We start from the raw sequence: 17,072 nt of genomic DNA, 5'->3' as shown, positions 1-17,072 counted from the left end.
TGAAAATGGTAAATTTCACTTCTTCCTCCATATCTCGAAAGTGACTCAAGGTATCATTATGAAACTTGGTACTTATTTATGCATGTTCTACCTGACAGTGATTCTCTTGGGAACTTTAGGGTCATAAGGTCAAAGGTCAAGCATCAAAGGCCAGGTTTAAATGCTAATATCTTGCCATTTGATACTGAAATTACACTTTTTCTCCATACCTTGAAAATTACTCAATGCATAAACTTATGAAAGGGTCAAATGTCAAGTGAAAATCCTCAAATCCCCAAATTCATGCACTCTTAGACAATTTAGCCATTCATCCAGTTAAACCTAGTTCAAGGAAAGTGAACATTCAGCACATTTGTGACAAATCTGTCATCTTAATATTTTGCCAATTATGTGAAACTGTCACCACACATTGTCAAGACATTGCACTATAGACCTATTAGGAGAACCATGCATTATGGCGGAGGCATACCAGTCGCCATAGCGACATTTCTAGGTTTTTTTTTGAGCAACGTGACTAACTTTATATAGGTCTGTACCTTCAGCTTTGTGATCAGATTTAGTGCAGCATAGGGATAGAAATATGTATGTTTTTAAAATGACTTGCATTTTCTATATATAGATTGGTGCAAAAACTAGACATGGTATTAAAATTAATAAAAAGAATTCGTGTGGGGTATCTTGACCCTTACTGCGCTTTGGAAACATGAAGCTGTTGATCTGATCTGTCGTTGTTTCTAAATTTTTTTTTTCTATCAACCCATGGAAGTCACTATTTCTTTTAACATGATAAATTTAGCTTAGTTTACCACTAGTGAGTGATAAGAAATTTGATTTGTATTTCCCAGTAAGTGCACAGACATCAACACTTTGAAGCTTTGTGCAGAGCATGCTGTTCTGCTTTCATGTTTGCTTGACGATTGTTATAAAGATGGACTTGTAACAATATGTTTTGAAAACATAATGCTATTTTCACTGTTAGCCCTCTTAAGCTGGTTTATTAATTTCTTTTATGATTTCTAATAATGTACCAATGTTGTAAGAGGATGAATATTTAATATGTGTTACTTCAAAACAGCTGAAATATAACAGTGAATTCTAGCTACTTGTGTTTCAATTCTGTCACCCCTACCTCAATCTCTCAAAACAAGATTTGACAACATAACTTTCCAATGACTAATACCTGTCATTAATCCTGACTATGGATGGTGTGTTTTCATGTATAATTGTCACTTACAACCACTTTTTTTCCCCCCGCAGGATATCGCTGTGGCGATTCTGTGTCCTCTCTTCATGGGTTGCATGCACAGTAGGCCTGGAGTCAGTGCAGGGGTTCATCCAGTGGACAGTATCCCAATCAACAACAACAACTCTGTCAATCATCATCTCAAAGATGAGCCCATTCTAGAAAAACATTCTGCTCTCCCTGTGCAGAAAGAAGTCAACGGAAAACGGACAAACAATTCAGTTGAGTCTGTCTCAGATACTGCCATGGCAGCGAGTGGGAAGGCCCAAAGTGCAACTCCTCCTCAGAGGATTCTACCTGTGCTGGAGAAGGATGATGCAGGACATCTTATACAACAACCAGTTCCTTGCCCTGAGGAAGTTGAAGGCTTCATGTCGGTCCAGGAGGTGTACAACTCTATGAATGATGGGCAGCGGTCACCGTACCTGCATGACCCATGTTACATGCTCATCCTGGACTGTAGAGATAGGGAAGCTTTCAATGAGCTGCACATCACGACAGCTAGACACAGCAGTGCCGTAGACACCGAGTATGATTGCCTGTTGGCCCAGGGTAGACTGGAGAAGTTCATGATGGTTGTCGTGTACGACGATGCCAGCACCACGCAGAAAGTCAAGCCCGGGCTGGCTGAATTTGTTCAGAGGTTAAAGGGAGCGAACGTGGATGTGCAGATCCTGAGTGGTGGCTTCTGCAGTTTTCATAAACTTTACCCCTTTCTGTGCAACAACCTCACCATTCGCTCAGAGCAAGACAGAATGCGGCTGTTCAAGTCCTACCCCTCCATGGTGCTGGATGGGGTCCTGTTTCAGGGCAACGTCAAGCACTCCTTGGACGAGGCCATTCTTAAGAACCTGGGCATCACACATGTCCTCAATGTCTCCACGGAATGCAAGAATGCTTTTCCCAAGAGCTTTGCGTACCTCCAAGTTGCCGTGGAGGATGAGACGTCAGCACAGCTGGAACCGAGACTCCAGAGCGCCACAAACTTTGTGGCCGAGGCTATCGGTGGTGGAGGTCGGGTCTTTGTGCACTGCGTCCAGGGGAAGAGTCGTAGCTCCACATGCACCATTGCATTCCTGATGTCAAACATGGGATGGACACTGAAAGACTCTCACGACTACCTCAAGGATCGGCGCTCAATCGCAGCACCCAACAGAGGATTTCTTCTTCAGTTGTCAAAGTTTGAGAAAGCCATCTTTGGGAAGATTCTGTCATCAGTGGATGATCTGTATTTCTAATAATGTATGTAAGAATTACATGAGAATTGATATGTAAAACTGGAAACATTCACGGCATGAAACTTTTGCATATTGGAGCCGACGGCCTTTTTTGGGGCATGAAATTTTTGTAATTTGCCCACTAACGAAAATTGAGTATACAATGTGTGCTAGTAGTACAGAGATATGTTGAAATTTGCTTGCATTTTACTTTAAAACACGAATCTTGGCTTCTTGCAAAATTTGCAAAAGTTTCATTCACACAAATATTTCTGGTTTTACAGTACTGTATTTTATATGTGGTATATTCAGTGGCACTTGTATTTTCATGCAATTCGCATGATTAACAACTTACAAAACTATTGCCTCTCAAGACAAAAATGCACTGTATGGGAATCCAAGGTGGAAAATGATGGATTTTTTTATCTGGAAAGGAATGATTCTTAGCATTCTTTCACTCTTGTTCTTGATCACATAAATGTGCTGTAAAATTCAGAATTGCTGTAGTCTTACCATCCATGAACAAATCCATGAAATAGGTAATAAGTTGACAACTCCATGTGTATTTGATATCAAGAGTGAAGTGTATGTATACATACAGTAAGGTGTGAAGAGCATGTATAGTTTTGATAAAAGATATCCCACATTTTAATACTCGGTATAGTTTTGTAAAGTTTCATATGTTAATGGAATGCAGCATCATGATAACTGTAAAGTCTTGATTGATAAGCTTGTGTTCTAATTTCTTGCTTTAATTTTCTGCAGTTAAAGATATGGCCTAATGTGGTACATGTGTATTGAGAGAAAGAAATATGAAATCATAAGATTTTGATGAATATACACATACACATCTCAGTTGTGAAGAAGATATGGCATATGTTTTCATGACTAGCCAAGGCATATAATTGTCAGCTGTATTAAGCCCTTTTTTGCATGAAACTCACAATGATGTCTCCAAGTAAGAGTTACCCCCTGAAATAATTAGTTACAAAAACACTAAATGTGTCATGTATGTATGCATGCACTTCCTATATGTGCATGAATGTGTGGATCAGTTTGTGTATAAGTATAGTTATGCCTTCAAATGTGGATTTTGTATATATTTTGTACCAAAATCCACATTTGAAGGCATAATTGTTAGTGAGGATGGTAGCTATTCAGAACTGAAGATGCCAAGAGTACCTACATGAGTGCACTAGGCAGAGGATTTATTACAGATAAAAGCATTTGAAATGGATATCCACATACAGTATGTAGAGATGTGGGCTAGTCACAGTGTGAATGAACTAACATAATATGAAAGTGTAAGTGGCCTAGATCTATATGTATGCATGTTTGTGTATGTTTGTATGCGTGTGTACGTTTTTGTGTATGTGTGTTTGTTTGTTAGTGCACTAGGCAATATACACGGCACCTTGTCCATTGTGGCATTTTTAGTGACAATTGCTGTGTTTTAATTCTTTTCTACTTAAAAATCAGGAAAGCCGAATTTGAAGTAAGTTTTAATTTTTTCCCTTTGGACAATACATTGCTGAAGCAAAATTTCATCATCTGTATGGGTTGTACCCTTTGCTGTGAATATGCTATTTTGCTATTCAATGGCTCAGGTGCTCTTTTATACCTGAGGAGATACATTTATCCTAGTGTGATTTATCCAGACATGATAAACCTTGTAGTTGACATTCACTGGACAGGAAAATTGTGTTGACTAATTATGATTCTTTAATGCATAAATCAACAAAATGTAAATGTACGGATTGTGCGATACCTCATCGGGAAAGTCATATAATGTCAGGGAAAGGGTTTTTTTTGTGTGTGTGTTTGGCAGATCATGAATTGGTCAGATGCTAAAAGCCTTGAATTTATGTATGATTTACTATACTTCATTACAAGGAAAATATTTCCAAAAAGAATTAAAGAATCCATAGACAACTGTGCAGGTTATATTGCCAAAGAAGGATTTACACATTTTTTTTTTCCTTCCTTCCTTAATCTCCAACTTTATATGGGTAACAGGATGACACACAAGTGTATATGTGATTTAATTGCGCATCTTGAGTCATCTTTACCTGTGAGATGAACAGATGTGTGGAAGTACAATGTAGGATGATATGAAATTGACTGCCAATGTGGTAAACTTTAAGGGTGTATTAATCTTTTAACTTTTTAACACTTTTGTCAGAGACCTGAAATGAAAACAAACGGAAAGTTCAGTCATGAATCCCACAGCATAGATGATCCATTAAAGTATTCACAGGTTTGAAATGTTAATACTACGTTATTACTATAGTAATCTATCAGCTATGTTAATCACCTTTTGTACATCCTGAGCTGAACATGCGATCAATTTACTTCAATCATAAACTTTCTCCTTGTCAACAATGTAAACTATAATTGTTGCTTTTGCTGACACAGTAATAAGAAACATGGAGAATACAAGAGTGATTCTAGGGGTCATTTCCCCTATGCTACGATTGACTACAGGTTTTCGGACAGCCACCTGACAGTGTAACACATGTCAAAGAGCACTACTTGGGTACACACACACATAACATACACACACACACCTACAGTGCAAGTCAACACTTGAGAAGTTTTATCGGACTGTCTAAACTGCATTGCATGTCTCGACATGTTCTGATCCAAGCAAAAATATATGTTAACTTGATATGCAGTAAGTTTTCTTTTTTATTTTGTGAATGGACCATTAAATCGTATTGATGTTGGAAATTAATTAACTTATGAATGGCAAAGTACATGAAGAATTTCTAATCAAATGACATCAGGGAAACAAGATGCCTTGATCTCATTGACTTATGCTTGGTCAGTATGTGATCAAGATGTTTAACATAACTTTTAGCTTTTTGTTGTGTAGTTTGTTTTCCATGCACATATTATTACCTGCATTTTGCTTTCTCTAGCCCATATTCTAAAGTATGATAAGTGCTTATGTGAAAAAGATAAGATTAGCCTTAACTGGTGTTTTTGTATTTGAAATCGCCTACAGTAAAATTACTGTCAGTTGTATCTTTCATTCCATCAGTTTGTGTTTTCCTACAAAAAATGTCTTTCACAAATTTCAGTGCTATTTTAAGTTGGTGCAAAGGACTAGTAAACAGATTGTGCTAGTATTTTTGTTATATGATTAAGGTTGTCAATTTCTTCATTATTATCAAAGTGTATAGAGTAACTATGCATTGTTATGACATCAAGTGCATGTGAAAAATCAGTGTGTCTGTATAATGACTTCATAGTAGATATCACATTTGCAAATCAAGCTATGCTCACTTGTAATTATGTGATACATCTCCCACAGATTGTAGTGAATATAATTGTTTTTGTTCTTGTGCACATGTTTTTATGTAGCACAAGGGGGTGAATGGTAGGGAACATTTGTCAAGTGCTGTCAAGAAAATGGCGTCTCTAAAAGTCATGTCAGGAATGAAAGGAAATAGTATGAGAATTATACCAACCTCTAGTTGTGCTTTGATTGTTTTTTGCTTTCTGCTTCAGTATAATTGATTGAATCTGAGCAAAACGAAAATGCAGAATTGAGCATGATAATGTAGGAAGGTTACTTAATTTTAAGCTCGACAGGTGAATTTGTAATTGATTATGAAACTGAAGATTCAGAAAAAGGAAGACACAATAAACCCATTACCTTTCTTATTATTTCATTCATTTAAAGTCTAAAAATGGGTAAAAAGTAATTGCATTCATTCTATTTTAGTGCCTTAATGACTGTCTCAACATGGCGAATAGTTGTCAATAGTGTGAATTTAACACCTGTATATGTATCATGTGCACAAGGCTAATTGTAGGTGCGATGTACTCTGTAAGCTTAGAACCACCGAAATAATCACCATCTTCCTGCGCAGTTTATTATCTATTTGCAAAAGTTGAGGAATATTTCACTAAGAAATGCAAATAAATGTATTGTGAACTTTGTTCAGTCCGTTTACCTACCACTGATACAATAATATAGTATCTAACTTTGTAGACTGAATTACTTCCATGATACACATATGTGCAGTTTCCTTCACAAGTGATGTACATAGAAATGATAAATTGTACCCACAAGTTACTATTAAGTGTAGATACATATGAATGCTTAAATATGAAAACAAATTAATGTTGGTATCAAGGATAATGCTTAGTCAAATGTTTTGTGTGGATTGTGTAATAAAGATATCAAGTTGTGTAGTCAGGGAAACATACCCATCTTTCAATACTAAATGACATAACTTTTAAAAAGATGTCAATTCTACAGATTTTTCTTGCATAGTTAATTCCCATCTGTTTTGAAATTTAGTGTGCTAGCTGCAAGCCCCACAATATCCAGGAGGTTTGCTTTTCAAATCTTCACCCCTGATGACAGTTCAATCATGCAATTATGCATGTACTACACAATTCATCATGAAATCATGTGAAAGACAATCTTAGCCTGTGTGTCAGTGTATCAGTAATATTATCAATGCTACAACGTGAGGAAAATCATGAAAATACAGTGAGATCATACAGTAAGGATTTTTTAATGTGATGTTACATGCTCATTGTTTGTGGTAAAACATTTCAGTAATTGGATTTTATCAATCATGTGTTTACTGTACAGCCAGCAATTTTACTGTGTCTAGTGTACTTACATGTTTGCTGTATATGCATCAATAAGAATAATTCTAGCAAATCCATCAGTTATATTTTCATAGAGGAAGGGGGAGGAGATGTTGGGGTTCTTTGTGCATTCATGGTGTGTCTTTAGTTTCAATCCATGTCATTTGTTCTGTCTTTCCCAACCTTCTCTCTGTTGAACATGTATAATTATATTATTAGTATGAACATTACCATTCCTTCCTCCATTTCTTTGGGCATGGTGTGACAGGCTTCACAACTGAGTATTTATACTTCTCTTTACAGTTCACTTATTTTTACAGTTCACTTCATGTTATTTCTTGTGTATTGTCACCCAAACTTACAGTACAGGTGTGTTGTTTGTTTGTTTGTTTGTTTTTAATTCCAATACCATTTGACGTTACTGGTGACACAACATTTGCTCCTGCAACAATTGATCTGGTCTTATTTTTCCCCAAATTAAAAGGGTTGTGAAGGGGTTTTATGTTTAGTTTGATGTGAGGATTAGGATTAGAGTTAGGGTTATGTTTGTGCTTAGGTTTTATGTTTTTCTCAGCATGGAACCAACTTTAGTATCTCTCCACCGTCCCATTTTGATATACACATTGTTATACTTGGACTCATCTACAGTATATTCAAATGCGCTTTACATTTTGATATCCTTATGAGAGTGTATGTGTTTATAAGAGTGCTTCATTGAATTAACATTAACGCACACTGAAATTGTGAGACAACTGTATTTAGTCAATAAATTTTACGCTAACAATTCACTCAAAAGTTTCTTGCTATATTTTTATCGGTATTAAAGAATCCCCCCCCCCCCCCAATCCTGAGAGAATAAGGCAGTTAAGTCATTAGCAGCATTTGTCTTATTTGAATGTCATGAACTGTATGCAGTGTTGCTAATAATTCTATGCCTTATTCCCTTGGAATGGAGGGGGTGTTAGTGGCCGTATACGGCAGGTGGCCACTATAGACGGGCTTGCCTGTATACTGTAAAAGTGGAAATTTTCGCGGTGTTGAAATTTTTGCGCATTTCGTGCTACCAGAAACTAGTGCGAAAAATAAAAGCACACAAATATTTTTGCTTGCCATATGTTCCAGTAGTTGATATCTTGAATCTGTGGAATTAAAAACACGCGAAACTCTTCTTGTCCGGCTGAGCGCAAAAAATTAGTCGCGCGAAGTTATCCACTTTTACGGCATTATTGTGTTTGGTATATAAACGTATAGCTATCTATCTATCTATCTATCTATCTATCTATCTATCTATCTATCTGTCTATCTATCTAGTCATTATCTGTGTTTGCGACAGGATTCTTATTTGCAGAAGGAGGAATTTCATTCATTGATAAAACAGCTAAAGAGCATCGAGTGTGCTTAGTCCCTTTTAGAACAAAAGCGGGAGTTACTCGCAAGTGTTATGGGTAGTGAGAGTACTCTCGCACCTAATTCAGCCTTTTCATCAACGAATGAAATGGCCCCTGCCACAAGTAGGCACACTGTTGCAAACAGGGATGATTATACATCATGTGCAAATATTGGTGTGTGAGGTTTTCAACTTGCATCCAAAATTCATTGTGAGATTGATATTATTACAATGGTATTGTAGAAATTCAACCTTTGTGCAAGTAATGTAGTTAAATATAGGATCAATTACAACACAGCAAAAAATATAACATTCTGAAAATTTAGATGTGGGCCTTTATTTACAATTCGACTATATACATACATACATGTGCCATTTATGTAACATGAAGATAAAAGAAGTTAGATACATGTACTTCATAATTTAGACAACACAATGCACTTTTGAAACAGACATTTCAATGGCCAGCAAAATGAACTTAATTATGTCGTATGTTTCAGAATTAATTGTGCAATTAAGACTGTGAAAAAAAAATGGTAATTGAGATGAACTTCATATGAATTTTGAATGTCATGGCATGCCATGAAACTCTCACCATGGCGTTCAAATTCTCAAATACTTTATACACGTATGTCATGAATAAGACTTATAAAAACATGTAGTACAAACTGTATAAACTTCATGAATCATCAAAGACATGGCAAATTGAGTGCACATAAATGAAAGAATGAAGGGAAATCTCCTCTAAATCCTTTAGAGCCAGACAGAGAGAGTCAAACTAATACAAAATTAGACCTGCATAACAAATGACTTGATATTCTGTGTTTCCAATATCTATATCAAAGTTGATTATGTAAAAGCCTGGAGGAGAAATTGAATAACGGCATGACAGAATATAGGAAATTTCAGTGATTTTATTGTCTGTATCAAGGGACATATACACACACATACACTCTACAGCATAATGTTTCAATGCATCTCTGAATCTTCAGCAATAAAATAAATGCTGTCACTTGAGTACCAAACACTTCCATCAATTGAGAGGTGAGAAAGGGTGTTAGCTCTACAGATGTTCCACTGCATTACTTCCCTTCTGGCTCTTAACAGACACAGGTCACAGCTCAATATAAATACACCTCTCTGTCCATCAAAACGATTATATGACTGCACTGCAGGATTTACTAAGAATGTGTTGAGGAAACGGCTAATACAAAAAAAAAAAAAGTATAGTAAACCTCATGAAAGTTGTTGTGTGTGAGACTGGTGAAAATTTGTCTACTTGATGTGAAACTCAACAAAATAATAAACAACAGACAAATTATGGACTTTTTCATTGTCAACTTGTGCAATGTCGACTTTCATGAGGGTTACTGTAATTTGATGAATACCAGTGTATTACTTTCTTTTGTACATAGGTCTTTCTTTCTGTCAATAAGCCACTGGGCTTTAAACAGTTTTGACCAACAGTGAGAATACTATACAGTTGTGTCTGCAAATATAGTATATTAATATTTTGCCTTCCCTTACAATATCGTGCCATGACATAATGGACAAGACAATCAAATATCTATGTGGGCAAATCATATTTAAGATATAGATCTATATGTATACGTGTCCATCCAAAAAGGATTAAGCACAGCACCCAATCAGATCACTTCAGACTGGAAAACTTCTGAATATCTCTGCTTGCTCCAGAACCTTGATTTCATTCCTCAACTTGGCATTCCAGGGGGACACTGATGGATTAAACTGTCAAGGTCATGATGAGGTGACAGTTAGCTCTGTAAAAGTCTGTCTCTAACAGCTGTACATCCTTGGTAAGAGAAAGTCTATGGCTCCTCAACAACATATGGCTCGTTAACAGTGGGTTTGTTGGGGTTGTTCACAAGCAGCCAGTCAGCCAGCCAGATCTGCACAGATAGTGACAACAGCAGCGCATATACAAGTTGTATTCCAGTGAGAATTCAGTCATGCATAGAAATGCGTCTTCCTGACAAGTTTGTGCAAACCCAGATAATTACCTTGCACATACATTGCACAATGGTAGTTACAGTTCTTATAAATACCCTCCTAATGTCAACAAAATCCACTGTCCATGGAAATTAACATCCACATAACAGTCATCTTATTTAACTGCCTGACTCATTACTTGGCCATGCAATTACAGGTAGTGTACACTTGCCAAGCATTTTTTTTTTTAGAAATTGCCGTTTAAATAACTTCTCTTTCCCATCCTCTTAAAAGAAAGAAAACAAAGTACAGGTAGGGAGAAGAAGATGAACAACAAAAATATTTGTATACAGATATGTATATGGTACTTGCAAGTTGGATAAACAAAATAAAGCTTCAAGTGTCAAAGTGCCACAAGAAGACCACCATGTTAATGCACATAAGGGTTATTCAGAAAGATTACATCATTATTTTACACTGATAGTGTCATCCACACTCATATATATGTAAAAAAGCACAGCTCAGGAATGCACTGGTCTGCATGGAAAGCACAGAAAGGTTTTGAAAAGAATGGTGTTCACTTACCACTGGATCCTTAGGCTTCTTCTTGCAGAGTTCTGTGAGTCCCTTGAGTAGTGTTGGGTTTACCACCTTGGCCAGATAGTCTTTAGCCGCTTGACCAGCAGGTATGGGTTCAATCACACCTGGATAATTTGATAAAGACGGGGTGTTATGGATGGAATTTGAGTCCAAACACTGTTAGTTACAATATCTTACATTCATACCTGTCCTGCACATTCATGTAAACTGACATGAGTACATTCCATATTTTACTCCCTTTTATGTTTTCACCTTCTTAACTTTCACAATTCCCTCCTCCATCCAATTTTAAATAGCTCCTTATAGTTCTTAAATCACTACTTACCTTTTTAACCTGTGTATAAAACAAACAAACAAACAGCTTGCCATAATAATTGCTTGATGATTTCTGTTTGGTTGTCATGGTGTATATTTTACAGTTCTCCTTTCTCAGAAAATAGAAATAAATTCTCAAATTGAAAGCAAAAAGAACAAACTGCCTGTGGTAGATATCAAAATGCTCAACTGTTTGCTTGAACTTGAAAATACAACATAAAAACATCATATTTGCTGACTTCCATCATCATGTTTTACACTGAAAAGGAGAAACCAATCCATGAATGCTTATCCCAAATATTAGCATACTCAGAATCTTATGGTGATTGCTGCGACAAGAGGGTACTATTTGCACTTATAGGATATCGTCAGTTCCATTTCTTCATGAGTTAGTGATTGCCTGAATTTATTAGTAATTGATTATCAACAAATAACCACTACCTAAAGACATTTCAATATCCTTATCGCTTTAAGTGAATGCATTCAATTTGATTGGCTGCTATACTTACTGTCTGGAAACATGAATCGGATTTCCCTCTCTGCACTGTGGTAGCCATCACTGCCATGGACTGCATTTTGCTGGTCATCCACACCATACACTGCTCGGATACTGGAAATCATTGATTGAACAGAGTTGGACTACATAGTGTAACTTGTTTGGATCACACACACACACACACACACACACACACACACACACACACACACACACACACACACACACAAAGTACTGAAACTGCCGGTATGTCATGACCATGTACAACACTGTCAAAACTTGTATAGGGGTCATGGTAAGACAGACTTGTTGTGGATTCTCTTAAACAACCCCTTCCCCCCCCCTCCCCCCTCCCCCCCCTCCCCCCTCCCCCCCCCAAAAAAAAAAAAATTAAAAATAAAAACAGGGACACTTCACGATAATTTCATATAGCTTGAGAACGAAACAAAACCTGATAACTCATTTATGCAAGTTACTGAAACTTCTGATTCTTTGAGTAAATGCATTACAACAAAACAGCAAAAAGACTTGCAAATAAACAAATCTTTGAACACATTACTCATGCAATTATGATGGGATGTTGTACATATATGTTACCATTATGACAAACAGATTACGTATATAAGTGATTAGATTATTCTACTGTGATTTCTGTTATTTAAAAAGAGATTCTGCACCCATTCTCTGCAAGATCTAAAGTTCTCCACAGGAAAGAGCAATGAATTATGAATGAAGTCGAATTTATCATCTCATTATTATGGAATAGGCACTATCTACTTCTGCAAAATATTGTTATTACAACTATTCTTTTTCTTGTTTGACATCATATTTTGGTGGGGGCTAGTCTATTCTAATTAAAGGGTACCTATGAACATTTCTGGCTTACAGAATGCACAGACAAAGAAAAAAAAAAGCAATTCACACAAATAAACAAAAAACCACAACAACTTCGAATACAAACCTGTCTGGATGTGTTTCTCTGGCCTTGATACTGTTTGTTGGTCCACAGAGCTCCCTCCAGTACCCAATAGCATTCTCTCTGGCCAGGACCATTGTAATGATTGGACCACTGCTCATGTATGCCACCAGACTTGGGAAGAACATCTTTCCAAAGTGCTCAGCATAGAAATCACTCATCTGTTCTGGTGTTAAATGGACCCTCCTTTTCTGCAGATTGAAAGACCAATATTTCAAAGGTAAGACTCTGAGTTACATGAGCGCAGTAATGAATGAATGTTACAGGATGCACTGTTTAGTGTTTCTGAGGGCAAACACCAAGACAGACAACTGTAATACTATATAAACTCAACTCAACTCCAAAGTCCGGCAATGAGACATATTTTTCAAGTAACCAGGAGCTGAGAATCAAAGTGCACATGATTAATGGCACATTGAATGAAGTCTGTTGATAAACTCAGTTCCTAGAATGCACAGGCAGACACACACACACACACACAGTGACACAAATTCCTGACTACGGGTCACTAGCTCCTGGTTACTGCTACTACCGTACTAGCACATGAAAGACACATAGATGGCTAACTTCAGTATCAGAATGTGCAAGCAATACAGCTACAAATCTACAATCTAGTTGAATTACATAAATTTGTATCTACTGTAAAACCACCAGTTTTCAGACTTTTCAAAAGCTTTTCGGCAATATTTGTTCGACTCAAGTAATACATACAAAATTACATCCACAACATTGTATGTTGATATATCTAAAGACTCAATGTATACATTGTAGTTCTCTAGATTTATATAGTTTTTGGACACGTCTAAGCTTTTCTGCAATATTCGTTCAAATTGAATAATACATTCAAAATTACATCTAAAACAGTGTATGTGGATATAGAACCTCTAACGTTACATACAGTGTACATTGTAGGCCTATATCAAATTACTTTTATCTAAATGTTGATTTTGTTAAATACATCATAACATTTCACAAAATCCCCCCAAATTATCACCTTGATAATCCAACAGAATCCGGACATGAGCTATGCACATTCAATGCCAATGCGGGTACAACTAAGGCAGCTGAAAAATGCGCCGCGCCATAAAGGCATACATGTAGGGTCTACCCTGTTGGTGCAAGGTTGCATCAGGATGCTGCAACGCCCATTGGTGTCCAAATTCTAGCGAGATGGCACTTGCATTTAACCACTGTACATTTCTAGTCACTACATCAGCACGTAGAGATTTTGTTTTTTTTCTTTTGTGTTTTTGAGGACACCATCACACTCTGAGCTTTCGATAAGCGAAAAATCTTGTAACAGAACGGCGTATTTCTCAATTTTTAGCACTTTTTTGGTGACCCCGATTCTTAATGCTGGCCTAAATTTGTGTGCGCTTTGAAAAAGTTGTGCCGATTCTGTGCTTTGACAGCAAAATTCTGGATTTTACATAGATTTTTTTGTAGATGACTAGCGTCAATTACCGTATGGTCGCCACTTGTGTGTAATTCTTGTGCACGTCCGCGCTGGCGAACTAATATCGGCACTGAATTAGTTCGCCGCTCATAGCCTGCAACATATTATTAGCGTGTGTGTTATACATACGCTTCAATGAAGGAGGCATTGTCGGTCACCGCGTTTGAAAATCTCCCTTAATCTGCCACCCGAAATCCTTTCTAAATCAAAAACATCCTCGCATTAAAAATGGTTTTATCACTTGTTACATATGGTAAAATATATTTTGATTACAATTATTTGTGTTTTTACGGAGGAAAAAGGTGAATAACGAATGTATTTTGAGAGTGATGAAAATCCGTCGCCCAACCTGATCTCCGATCGCGGCGCGCCTTACATGCGATGTGAATGTCTGGCGACCTTACCGCAGTGGCGAACATACCGTAATTGACGTTAAGGCACTTTCCTGTTGTGAACGACTGTGCAAGTAGAGTATAACTAGACCTATGTGAAATGTGATATGCATGTGTTGTGACAGTACAATTTGCCGGCTTTCGATAAGTGATATGATAAGTGTCCAGATTCTGGAGGCCTGCCTAATACTGGGGGCTTTACTCTAACAGTTAGAAGAACAAAAGGCTCACATCAAAGAGGGGGTTGTTTGGAGCGACAACATGAAAGTCAATGTTGATATCAGCTGCTTTCCAATACTCGGGTGTGCAGGCACTAACACTGTAACAGAATTGGCTCAAATTCACACGAGTAGGCCCTAATAAAAAACAGACAAGTTTTCAAGAATTTCCTGCGATATTGTCTCTACATTGGCCCAACTAACGTTAGGTTTCTATAGGCTAGTTCTTAACACAAATGATTAACACGTTACCCAGTGCATGGGACTGTACAGTAGCTCTACCAACCTGTAATATTGTGAAGCCGGACTGTAGTATAATTTCTTCGATTTCTTCCGCTTTGTCGATTGCATCTGGCTTTACAATAGCAAGAGTTCTTTCCACATATATCTGTGGTGGTTCCATCATTCTATTTTCGATGTCGTTCTGCGGCATTTTGCTGAACTTTTTCTGCTACGATCGGAAAAAATTGCTCGACACGTACGGGGAATGGTCATAAGCGTAGTGATCTGTGGTAGTGTTGTTGCCAAGTAACACTTTGCCTTCGCCTGATAGGTATACCGCCCCTTACGGCTGACAGTAGCACAACATTATTTTGGGTGAGGGGATATTGCGCTCATCTCTCTATGTAGGCCTGTAACAATTAACTCGTCTTTTATCAACCACTTAGCAGAGAATGTGGACTTCTCTGCTATAGAGCTGAATTTTATTCTGTATGCCTGGAGGAATTTCCTCCCCTTTTTTTTTCTAAATGAATTCTCTCTTATGTGGCACACATCAGCAGAAGAAAAACTACTTCCCGCTCTCTCCCCCTCCCTCTCTTTCTGCTCTTCGCCATTTTATCTCCAATCATCCAACAGGTGAATATTTTACACTGGGCAATACACGTGTCTTCATAAACGATGAGAAATCTGCTGGGCAGCTCTGTTAGAAAACATTAATGATCGCCTCGAAGTCAGAATTGCAAAAAACTACCTCTCGCGAAAATGACCGTGACCTCCTCATTTTCAAAAATACATCTGCATGCGAAAACAATAGTTTTGACAGTGATAGATTGGCACTGTGTAGAGAGACAGATAGATGCAGGGGGTAGATAGATAGATAGATAGATAGATAGATAGATAGATAGATAGATAGATAGATAGATAGACAGACACACAGATAGATGGACTAACAGATAAATAGATAGATAGACAGATAGATAGATATACTAATAGATACATAGACAGATGGATAGATAGACTAATAGATAGACAGATAGATAGACAAATAGAGAGACAGACGGATAGATAGATGGACTATGAAATAGATAGATATATAGAAAGATAGATAGATAGATAGATAGATAGATAGAGAGATAGACTAATAGATAGATAGACTGATAGACAGGTGGACAGACAGATACTTTGATTTGCAAGTTCATGAATTGTATGTGCCAACAGGTAAATCGCTGTATCAAATTCATTAGTCAAAAGTGTTAATGAATGTGAAAACCTATACATTATGGAAATACAGTTTATTCCGAAATCGGATAACCAGGAGTTAACCAGGAGTACCACTTAAACATGAAAATATTTCAGCAATATTCTAAAGGCATGCTATATACAGCAATGACAGATTTCAGCAGAAATTCATGCAGAATAGGGAACATATATCATATTTCATCTCAGAGAAGGAAGAAAATTTGATACATTTGAAACCAAGTGTAGGCATCTAATGGGGGGGGGGGGGGGGGGGGGGGGGGGAGGGGGGAGGGGGGAGGGGGAGGGGGAGGGGGTGCTGAATAATAACAAGAGACCCAGGGGTCTCGAGCACATCCGAGTATTGCAAGTTGTTACCTTCTATGCATTCTTGCAGACTCTTCAAATGGAGTTTATAGAATTAACTTAGCTCTATCACTTCTGGTTCTAGAGGAGATTTTGAAAGATTTTTTTCGGGGGGGAGAGGTGGTTCACCCTGCGGGTCCCCCTGGGGAGCATGCTGCCTATTAGTATTTGAACACACTGAGATCCTATTCCCCTTGGAATGCTACCTGCTAAGTTTGGTGAAAATCCTTCATGTTTTTTGTTTGTTTGTTTTTCAAGATGAAAATGAAGAGCGCCCGTTCATATAACGGTGCGAAAGACGGGAGTATTTGTCATGGTTACTGTGCACGCCTCTATAATGACGTAATGTTTCCAGTGATATATACTCACATGCATGCACAGCTCTCG

The 17,072-nt window shown here is 37.4% G+C and overlaps 2 protein-coding genes across 2 annotated transcripts; one reads left to right on the top strand and one right to left on the bottom strand.

The window, feature by feature from the left end:
* The first annotated feature begins 1,488 nt into the window (after positions 1-1,488).
* On the top strand, positions 1,489-2,481 carry LOC139742232 (dual specificity protein phosphatase 2-like). The gene has a single exon (XM_071652810.1). It carries the CDS (start codon positions 1,489-1,491, stop codon positions 2,479-2,481), a length of 993 nt encoding a protein of 330 aa, XP_071508911.1.
* A 7,790-nt stretch (positions 2,482-10,271) lies between these two features.
* LOC139742242 (nucleoside diphosphate kinase homolog 5-like) lies at positions 10,272-15,332 on the bottom strand. Its single transcript, XM_071652821.1, has 5 exons — positions 15,148-15,332; positions 12,781-12,986; positions 11,833-11,933; positions 10,994-11,112; positions 10,272-10,368 (listed from the first exon to the last, which is right to left on the bottom strand). The coding sequence occupies exons 1-5, from the start codon at positions 15,292-15,294 to the stop codon at positions 10,288-10,290; spliced, it is 654 nt and encodes a 217-aa protein (XP_071508922.1). The 5' UTR covers positions 15,295-15,332; the 3' UTR covers positions 10,272-10,287.
* Positions 15,333-17,072: the final 1,740 nt, after the last annotated feature.

The sequence above is a fragment of the Diadema antillarum genome, unplaced genomic scaffold (genome assembly GCF_040938485.1).
Source record: "Diadema antillarum isolate AM-2024a unplaced genomic scaffold, OU_Dant_1.0 seq00000989_RagTag, whole genome shotgun sequence".
NCBI lineage: Eukaryota > Metazoa > Echinodermata > Echinoidea > Diadematoida > Diadematidae > Diadema > Diadema antillarum.
The sequence above is the reverse complement of the archived record's forward strand: the minus strand, read 5'-3'. Positions and strand labels throughout refer to the sequence as shown.